General features: G+C 49.3%; 1 protein-coding gene across 1 annotated transcript in view; it reads left to right on the top strand.

Moving 5' to 3' along the window:
* RPTOR (regulatory associated protein of MTOR complex 1) overlaps positions 1–10,889 on the top strand; it is a 405,759-nt gene that overhangs the window by 197,066 nt on the left and 197,804 nt on the right. The window contains exon 6 of the mRNA XM_037737259.1: positions 7,000–7,175. Within this exon, the coding sequence (XP_037593187.1) occupies positions 7,000–7,175 (176 nt within the window). The remainder of the gene's footprint in view (positions 1–6,999; positions 7,176–10,889) is intronic.

Raw genomic sequence — 10,889 nt, 5'->3', positions numbered from 1 at the left:
CCTGGTTTACTAGCACGGCCCTGGTTTACTAACCCAAACCTGGTTTACTAGCACAGCCCTGGTTTACTAGCCCAAACCTGGCTTACTAGCACGGCCCTGGTTTACTAGCACAGCCCTGGTTTACTAGCCCAAACTGGCTTACTAGCACGGCCCTGGTTTACTAGCACAGCCCTGGTTTACTAGCCCAAACCTGGCTCCTAGCACAGCCCTGGTTACTGGCACAATTCTGGCTACTAGCCACCTCTACTAGAGACTGCTCAAAGAACACGCCACGAGTTAGATCATTCTCCCCCTACTGCCCCTGGCAAGCTAAGCCTTCCCCCTAAAAATCTCTTCTTGACATATAGGGCGGAGAATTTTCAGTATCTCTTTTAGTTGACTGTGTGAGGGAAATTGGCATCATTGCTAATTGACCATCTTCACAGAGTTGAAGAAGGGTCCCAGAGCATTTCGAAGCTGTTGAGTTGCTAATAACTAAATGGCTTTAAAATACCAGACGCCTCATTTGGGGAAAGTCAGGATCACTGTGACAAACTGTTGTTATGAAGGGGTTCTGGCTGGCCTTGGAAGGGCGGCCCTGCAGCTTCTCCACCTCCTTGGACTTCTTCATCCACCAGACAGGGCTCCTTCCGCTGTCTCAGCCTGGATGTTATAGTTGCCAGCAATAGGCACAACTTGGTTTTTAAATTAAAATCTAATATTTGATATACATAATTATATCAACGCTGTATTAAAAATATGACCTGCTTTGCATCTGCCATTTTCAGTATGCTGTGTATCACGTGATAGATGCTGCATTAATATCTTTGAATATTTATAGAGTTGGATATGTAATACACTATTCCTTCATCGATCTCAGCCTTTCTTTGAACTTTGCAAAGATATCCATTGTAAGTAGGTGTTGTTGAATTGAGAATAAATGTTACTTTAAGGCAGAACTGAAAGTATTACCAAGAAGATGTTATTTTCAGAAACTACTTGTTAAAGACTCCTCTGAAGTTATTGGTACCAATCTCATTGTAAAGATGCCTCTTACATGTGTTTGAGAAGGGAAAGAAGCAGCCCAGTGTTCACATTTTATTTAGAAAACGTTATGTGCAGGCTGGGGGCGGTGGCTCCTGCCTGTCATCCCAGCGCTTTGGCAGGCCAGAGGGCAGATCAGCTGAGGTCAAAAGCACGAGACCAGCCTACCCAACATAGTGAATCCCTGTCTCTACTAAAAATACAAAATTAGCCGGACATGGTGGCATTCACCTGTAATCCTAGCTACTGGAGAGGCTGAGGCAGGGGAATCACCTGAACCCAGGAGGTGGAGGTTGCAGTGAGCTGAGATCACGCCATTGCACTCCAGCTTGGGCAACAGAACAAGACTCCATCTGAAAAAAAAAAAAAAAAAAAAAAAAGTTCTGTTTGCCCCTGCTGCCCGTCCAGCAGTGCTTTCTGCAGGGGCGCATGGCAGGCTTGGGTGGGCTGCTGGCCAGCTTCTTCATGAAATCCGTGTGTACCGACTCCATGTTACCCACATGTGGGGACGATGCAGCAGATGTCTTTTTTGGATCCGGTTCCTGTGTATCGCTTCAGAAGAGTTTTCTGGATCCTTCCCAAACCCTCCAGAAGACTCTGGAGAGCATTTAAAGATGAGAGTCTTTCTCGTGTCTGAGTCCCTAGGTTCCCTAGAAAAAACTCCTTTGGGGACACGTTCAGCTTGGGCCTTGCTCTTCAGGAAGACCATGGCTCTAGGCTGGAATTGGTCACTGTTAGGCCTGGGTGCTCTCACAAGCTTGGCCAATCACAAGTAGTTAGCTTTAGATTCAGGCCTTTTTCTGAAAGATAATTTCAGTTACAGCATCAGTATCTTAGATGAATGCAAAATCAAAACAATGTATAGGAAATAAATCATCTGTTCAAATAGTTTATTTTTTCCCCCTTGGGTTGCTAACCCTGAAGAATAATGTTCATTGGCAGAATCCTTTGACTTGAATGTCAGGAATTTTTTTTTTTTAATGCTATTCGTTCTGGCTGGGTGTGGTGGCTCACACCTGTAATCCCAGCACTTTGGGAGGCCAAGGCAGGCAGATCACTTGTGGTCAGGAGTTCAAGACCAGCTTGGCCAACATGGTGAAACCCCATCACTACTAAAATACAAAATTAGCCCAGTGTGGTGGCGTGTGCCTATAGTCCCAGCTACTCAGGTAGCTGAGGCAGGAGAATCGCCTCAACCCAGAGGTGGAGATTGCAGTGAGCCGAGATTACACCACTGCACTGCAGCCTGGGCGACAGAGGGAGACTCCCTCTCAAAAAAAAAAAAAACAAAAAACTGCTATTGGTTCTCATACCCCTAAAGCAAAGAGGTCTCCTATGTACTCTTCTGTGCACCCAGCAGTGTGGTGGGAAAGAAGGAATTCAGCATGCTTCCTCCTAGGCCGGGCAGACAGGTACCAGGTAAGGGAGTCAGTGTCACTGCCTTTTACCTGCTGTTGGATCCTCGCAACCAAAGTGCATGTCTTCCTGTCTGTACACCAGCATGCCTTGGGGGGCTTTTAGGTAGGTGGGGTTTCTGTGAATGGCCACGCTGAATCGGGAAGTGAAGTTTCTATTTGGGATAAAGCTGTTTCTGCATCTGCCTGTCTGACTGCCTCGTTGGGCAACCACGGAATGCTTCCGGCCTCCGGCGTGCTGCAGGAGGCACTGGGCCAAGTGCCCGTGCGTCCTGGGGAGCAGGCTGAGATAGGAACGCAGACGCAAACCCAGAGGGTCTAGACTGCGTGAGCTTTGCCACTCCACCAGGCAAGACACAGGCTTCTTGGTCCCTAAGGAAGTCCCCTTCACACCTGCTGAGTTCTCATGTGGCTTCTGTACACTGGAGACTCGCCCCACTGCCCCGTGCCATCCTGCGTTCTAGTGCTGACTTGGAAGAAAGGTGGTATTGGTATGAGAAGTGTTAGATTTCAGAAGCTTGGCACAAATGGTTGGCAGCGATGGAGGGACCCAGTGTTTGAGGCTGTGGCAGGAGGACCTGTTGGCTCAGTTCTCAGTTCTGTTTAGAGAGTAAATTTAACACAGAAGCAACTTACAAAAATAAAGGCTTTTCATTTTGAGGGGCTCTTTTTCTTTGTTTTTGGAGATGGCTTGGCTCTGTCACCCAGGCTGGAGTGCACCGGTGCCATCACAGCTCACTGGTTCCTTTAAGTCCTGAGCCCAAGGAATCCTCCCACCTCAGCCTCCTGAGTAGCTGGGACTGCAGGCACGCACCACTACACCTGACTAATTTTAAACAATTTTTATGTGGAGTCGGGGGTCTTTCCGTCTCGCCCAGGCTGGTCTCAAACTCCTGGGCTCAAGTCATCCTCCCACCTCAGCCTCTTGAGAAGCCAGGACTACAGGCATGCATGACCACACTCGGCTAATTAAAAACAAAAAGATTCTGGAGTGATGGGAGTCTTTCCATCTTGCCCAGCCTGATCTTGAACTCCTGGGTTCAAGTGGCCTACTGCCTTAGCCTCCCAAAGCGCTAGGATTACAGGTGTGAGCCACTGCACCTAGTTATATAAAAAGAAAAGCTAAAACTAGTAAACCACACTGATACTTTTGCTATATTTCTGCTATGTACACATCCCTTTGAAAAGGAAAATAGGAATATTGAACTTAGTTTTTGCTTAAAGGGCCATTTCCTCCCACTCAAAGTTGTTTCCTTTTTAATCGCCTGCCAGCCATTCTTACATGGCCAGTGGTAGTGGTGCCGATTAAAATAGCACAAGTCTGCCGGCAGTCCCAGCAGACACGGCAAATGCACATTCCACAGTTCAGGACCGTATGCTTCATTTTACGGAGGTCTGCCTCAGCGGTCTCCTTCCCTCCTCCCTCCCGGCCCTTTCTGGAGGCAGGGGAGAGTGCGTTTCCACCAAGCACGGGAGTCAGAGAGCACTTCTTCACCGCTTCCTGTGCCCTGCCAGCACCAGGCACTCATCCGTCCGCCTTTTGTGATGCAGGTCTGAAGAGCTGCAGGCCCACATTGTGCCTGGACCCATCATCTGGCTTAGTGGGCCTGTCACAGCAGACCTGGAAACTAATTTTCTGCGTAGAGGAGGTTGCATTGCCAATGCTGTTCTAGCTTCTAGAGCCTGGAGCCCAGGAAATGGTTTTAAACAGGATTTTGCCTTCCCTCCGCCCTCTTCTTTAAAAAACCCCACTCCTTGGTGACGCTTGGTGACGGTTGCACAGCATGTAAATATACCTAATGCCACGGAACCGTACATTTAAAATGGTTAACATGGCAAATTTTATGCTACGTATAGTTTACCATAATGAAAAAAACCTCATTCCTCTAGAAATAGCAGTTTTTATTGAAAAGTTTAAAATATGTTTATTATTAAGTATATGAGAATTTGATTTGTACTCTGAGTTTAATGTTCCTGTATTAGAATGGGTTATTAATAAAACTAGCAGTCGTTAGTGCCTTCCGTTTGAGAAATTTGAGATGTTAAAACAAAGTTTGTCAGCAGTCAGATGACAGCGCATTCTGTACCATCGCAGCGTGAACTGTCTGTGAGTGAATACAGCCGTGTGTGTATTTCATTCCAAAGGCGCTGGGAGTGCTGTCTGGAGAGGGCTGGGCAGCTTTCATGTTGGCATCGTGGGTGCTTGGTAGAGATTCAGGAGGATCCAGATGGGCTGATGGGCAAAAGGTGGCCCTAAAATCAGGGGCATTGCCCAGCACTCTGGACGCATATGCTGGCCCAGGTGCTGGGCGGTCCGTGTCATCCTTGGGGCTTCTGTGTCCTCGTTGTCAAAGCTCTTTTAACATGGGGATGGTAAAAAGCAAATGAAATAGTGTATGTGAAAGAGCTGTAAGAAATACTAAGAACTATGCGACTAAAAGGGAGGAGCACAGATGCAGACGCAGACACATTCTCCCCACATCAAGTGATGAAAGGCCTTGTGTTCCGGCTTAGTCTCACCCCCACCCCACTTTCATCGTCATTGGCAGTATTCTTCATGGAGGCCCGCCACAGTCTGAGTCAACAGAAAAGTGATCTGGTCCCTGTGGTAGGCACAAAACAAGCTCTAGGAATTGTGTAAGTCACAAACAGCGTCCGGGCCCCGGATTGGGGGCAACCAGCCTCTGTAACACGATGGTCCGGCCCTCAGGCTGGCCGCGTGGTCAGCAGCACCGCGTGGTCAGCAGCACCGCATCAGCAGGAGGCGCTCTCGGTCTGAAGCTGCGTTCGGTGCACATCCCCATCCTGGAAGGGCAGACGAGGTTGGGGCCCTACAGCAGAATGCTTTCCCTTGCAGCCAAATAAGAGGTATTTGTGGACGAGTGAATGAAGGAGTCCTGCAAGCCGTGTGGCCCTGTGTGATGAGTATTTTGAGTTTTTTTTTCTGTTGCTTTAGCTATCTAAATGATGCTCACACATCACATTTCAGGGTAGCTGAAGTGAAGACAATGCAGATTCCATCTCCAGCAGCCCGTGGTGCGTTCTTCATGTTTTATCTACTCCCTGTCTCTTTGTTGGCTGCTACCCTTGCCCCTCTCCCCCTAACAACCGACCAGCCTTGATGATACTGACAGAGGGGCTTTGCGAGCTGAGCTCTCCCAGGATACCTGGGGCCTCCCTTCCAGCAGGTGCACCCTCCCTGCATCCCACAGTGTCCGAGGACTCTGCGTCCCCAGAAGGGAGGCATTGCTTGTGGGAGGCTTGTGCCTCCCTAGCAGAAGGCATTCTATTTGGCAGAACTCGTTCTGATATTTTCCAGTTCTTTACACTTATTTCCAGAAGCAGGCAGAGCAGTGTGTGTACCTAATCCCTCATGTGTTATACGTACTCAGTTTTACTGGCCAAAATGCCATGGATTCTTGTGGACCTCATTATTTCTGAAAACGACAGAAAAACCTCCTGTGGATTACCAAAATGGTCACATACAGGTAATGTAGGTAGCCAGGGAAAGGAATCACTGTGTCAATGCTAGAATAATTGTACTTGGTGGTATAAGGATCCTGTGTTTTGTTGAATGCTGTGGATTTCTGGTAAAACAGGAACCCACCTGGTTACCTATGGCAGTGTAGTAAACTCACGTATCAGACAGTCCTATAATATTTTTAAACGTTTGAACCTAATGCATTATTTAAAAAGAAGGAAGAGTTACACTTTCAATTAAATGTCATTTGGTAAAAAGTGAAAATTTCTGTGCATTTTAGTAGAAAACAACAATTCGCTTGGTGCCTTTCTTCCTACAATGGCAGTGCGGTATCAGCTTCACATGTGATGCTTTTACATTACCAAAATCTCATTGAAATAAGTATCAACCGGCATCACTATCCCTGCTTTAAAGAGAGAGAAAGTATTGAATTTAAAAAACACCTCACCTTTCTCTCTGATTATGAAATTAACGCACCTTGGTTTGTGGAACATTTAGAGCAGTCGGAGGAAGATGAGGGAAAATGAAATCACCGGAACCCCCCCTCTGGGACGAGCGCACTCTGTTTTCAGTCTCTTTTGACGGGTCGCTTTCGTCAGCACACTCACACTCACGTTTTGAGTTTGCTGGTGGCGGTGGTGGGGATGGAGTTCACATCGTAACCTGAACGTCTTCCCATGTCATTAAACACAACAAAATAAGGTAAGGACGGATGAATGAATGAACGTTTAAAATAAACCATAAGACACCATGAAAGACCTGGTGCACACCGATACAATCCTAGGGTGCGTAGGGGCCTGCACAGAGGAACACTGCGAAGAAAACAGAGTTGACAGAGACACAACCAGGCTGTGCTGTCCGAAGGGCCTTGGGAATGAAACGGCCGAGTTTTCCAGCCTCGCAGTCCGCCTCCGGAGACAGTTCAGCTGTGAGCAACGCCTCTCTCCAGAGGACTTCCCAGTGAAAGCCCACCACCTGAGTTGACTTATTCTTTCCTTCTGTGTTACAGCTCCAGCTTACTCTTTGGTTGTGACCAGCAGCTAAGTCACGCTCACTTTTCCCAAATGTTCTGCCCTTCAGGTAGCTGCAATCAACCCGAATCACCCTCTTGCTCACATGCCTTTGCCTCCGTCCATGAAAAACTGCATCCAGCTGGCAGCCTGCGAAGCCACGGAGCTGCTGCCCATGATCCCGGACCTCCCGGCCGACCTGTTCACCTCCTGCCTCACCACCCCCATCAAGATTGCCCTGCGCTGGTGAGTGGCCCCTCCCGTATTCCGGGACCTGCTCACCTGGGCTCTCTCACAGGGATCTTAACCCCTGTGGGCCCAAGGCATTCACTGGGTCCTAGGAGCCCAGGTGACAGACATGAGTGTACCCTGTCTTCTTTTTTTGTGATTTGGGACTGCCGCTGGAGGCTTGGGTTTTGCTCTCTGAGAGTGAAAGATCCTTTTTCTTCCTTCTGATCTGTTCACGGGCAGCTCACTGCTTTGTGATTTCCAAGAACACCCTCTCCTCGTTTTGTTCATTGTGTGACTTAGTACCACGATTGGTCAGACTGGAAACCAGACTTTCTTTCGGGGAAGAAAAGGCCATTATGAAAAGGGAGTCATTTAAGTCCTTGCTCGAGTTGAAGCGTAATCTTTCCATTTATTTTTAGCAGTGAAAAAAGAAGCCATGATTTTTCTACCTCCATTCTTTTTAAAAGTTATAACACTTGGGAATATAACTGAAGAAACGTGTGTGATATTCCAAGATGGTAGATGCCGCCTTTCAGCCCCTGCATCACCGGCAGAACGCACAATGGGATCTGTGTGTTTCCTGCCTCCAAGTTCAATTTTCTCCCCTAGACCATCTTGCCAGTCTTTAATATCTACTTTCCCATTTTGTGTTTTGCTGAAAAGCGTGTATGTCGTGGCTGTTACCGACTAGCGGATAAATGCCTCTCCCTTGAGGTACCATGGGAATGGCGCAGCTGTGCAGCGGACACCGTGCTGTCGGCTGAGGACACTCTTGAGGCTTCTGTCAAGGTGGCCTAACACTCCAGACCCACAGTCTCTTGCCTTCTCACCCATAGCCCTGGTGGATGTGGTGCGGGCAACAGCATAGCAAAGAAGCGTCCCCGGGGACACTCTGGAAGGGGCTGGGAGGGGCAGAGCAGCCTGAGGGTGGAGGAAAACTTGGCCTTCCTGCCCTGCCTCTGCAGCCAAGTACAAATTGACCCCAGACCCCAGGGCTGGGGATTCATGATGTTGGGGTGACCGGTGCAGCCCTCACATTAGCTGTCCCTGGGTGCCCCCAAACCCCCCGCCAAATAAGGACTGCACGTTTCTACCCAGGGAGAGACCTCCTTTTACTGCCGCTCACCTGAAAATGATTGGGGATGAAGGGAAGAGGCCGAAAGAGGCACTGAGAGGTAGGAAAGGCGGCCCGGAAGGAAAGACAAACCAGTGAGGCGATGGATAGGCTGGAGGGATCCCAGTTACCCCGATTTGGCCATTATTTATGCATGGATCAAAATTTCACACAGAGCCCCAAAATACACATGACTATCATGTCAATTTAAACAGTACCAAAACATTCATGATAAACTACCCAGCCTGTTGTATTCTGTTATAGCCACACAAAACTGACAGACAAACAAGAAAAAGTGCTACCAAAGAGGAACCAAGCAGAAAGAGAGGCAGGCGTGCTGTAATGTTTGAAATAAAGAACACAGGAGATGGGACCCATAGCAGGAGAGGCAGTGCTGGAGCCTGGAGGACTGCAGGGGGGCCGCAGGAGGCCGCGGGAGGGGACCGAGACGGGAAGTGGAAAGCCGGGAGGTGCAGAGACGAGAGAGAGGCCCCGGCACGCAGACCGGAGGCGTCCCGTGCTGAGAGAACAGGAGTGTGGCCGAGGCAAAAGTACATGAAGGTCAAAGAGATGCTCTCCCCAAAACGGAGAGCTGGAAGCCCTCCCACAGAGGGCCTGTGCCAAGCAGGACTTAATGGGGGGCCTCCGACCTCAGCACATCCAGTGAGGTGGAAGGCCCTCTTGAGGCCGAAGCCACGTGGTTTTGGAGCTGCGCTCCGTGCTTGTTGGTCATTCTGTGTTGGTGAAGTCCCTTCTGAACGCGGATCTCTGCACGCACCAGTCTGTGAGGCACACGTTACAGCGCGCCTCCCTCGTTCTGCTTGGTTCTTCGTCCATCGTGCCTTTTCTTGTTTGCCTTTGTTTTGTGTTGCTGTAACAGAATACAACAGACTGGGTAATTTTAAATGAAATCTTTTTGTATTCTTTAAATTGATGTATCACATTTCGGGGCAGTCCACGCAGCATTTTGATACCATACACAGTGAGTTAATGATCAAATCGAGGTAACTGGGATATCCATCACCTGAAACGTTTTTTCTTTTGGGGGCTCTGTGTCTCTTCTCTGCGTCTCCTGGCCTTTCTATTTCCCACCTCTCTCCTTTCCGAGGGCCTCCAGTGCGCGCCCCACTGTCATCCTCCAGGCCATTCATTTGGGCCTCAGCAGCCTCGCTCCTTCACGAGTGTTCTTTCCAACTCTCTTTATGTCTGATCCCTGTCCAGAAAGGCTTCTGAATGCCCATTTCATGTTACCCCAGGAAGAGACTGGTCCACATGACTCAGGAGTTCATTCGTGTATTGCCCAAAAACTAATTTCTTCAGTACCAACTATGTACGTAATAAGACCCATGCTGACCACCATGGGAGATGCTGAGAAGCGTATTGCCCTCAAAAAATGTATCCTCTGGTTGGGGGAATAAGATGTGGCTTGAACATCCGTGATTTCAGTGGGTGCTTCATGCAAGACGAAGAAAACCTGAGCCCTTCAAGGCCATGTGTGATCAAAGAGTAGATGATGGCACCAAGGGCCGTTGTGCCCCCAGAGGACAGAGAACCACGGCCAAGGGCACAGGGCTCTAGAAAGCTGCTTGGAGGAGGTAGGACCTGGGAGGAAGGTTTCACCAGGAGTGTGGTTGAGCTCCGAGAGTGGGCGCTTTGGATGCTGGCCAGGGGACCTTGACTTCTCCTGGGACTCTGGCATGAGAGAGCCCCTGAAGGTGTTTGGGTAGAAAAATGACTTCATGAGAACCATGTTTTAGGAAGAGGGTCCAAGTGATGATAGGGAGACCTTGGAGATAATTAGGCTGTGTTATCATATCAGTGCAGTCTTGAGCTGGTAAAAGATGAGGGCAGAAAGATGGAAAATCCCCCAGGGGCCTGTAGGCAGGAGCTTCCACAGACGCACGTGGACACTGCCGTGGAACAGGCCTCATATCCACTCATTTTCCCGTCCCCTTCTCCCGGTTTCCTGCATGACTGCTTCGGTGCCCCGACTCCCGAATCAGCACTGCCCCAGCTCTGCCTTTAGACCCTGCCCGCTGTGGGCTGGATGCTATACTTCGTGGGACCCTCTGGGGCATTTTTGCAAGTTTTCAGGCAGCAAGTGGGTGGAGGAGCAGGGAAGGAGGGAGAAAATAAGACAAATGGCACCTCTACCTTATGCACCTTCCCTGCCACCCCACTCCGGCATGCCTGTCCCAAACCCAGTACATTTCATCGAGTTGATGGGTTTCTCTCAGGCACTGTGTTCTTCTGCCATGAGTGGGAAGGACTTGGGACTTGGCTTCCCTCCACGCACAGCTGAGCACTCCTAAAGACTCCTGGGCCAGCTGTGGCTGTGCGCCCTGTGGTCCCAGCTACTCGGAAGGCTGAGGCAGGAGGATCCCTTGAGCCCAGAAGTTTGAGATCAGCCCTGGGAACACAGGGAAACCCCATCTCTAAAAAGCATAAAAATGAAGAAGCATGCTTTCACACTGAGGGCTGTTGGCCTCGTGGTTTCTAAAATGGGTGCCTGCCTTCTGATCAGGGAATGCCCTTTCTCGCTACCAAGACACAAGGCGTTACCCCAGTAGCACCTGAGATCCTTTAGGACACAGTCAGATTTTAAAAGTAAGCAT

Source organism: Cebus imitator, unplaced genomic scaffold, assembly GCF_001604975.1.
Source record: "Cebus imitator isolate Cc_AM_T3 unplaced genomic scaffold, Cebus_imitator-1.0 Scaffold36, whole genome shotgun sequence".
NCBI classification, from domain to species: Eukaryota; Metazoa; Chordata; class Mammalia; order Primates; family Cebidae; genus Cebus; species Cebus imitator.
This window is presented reverse-complemented; position numbering and strand designations above follow the sequence as displayed.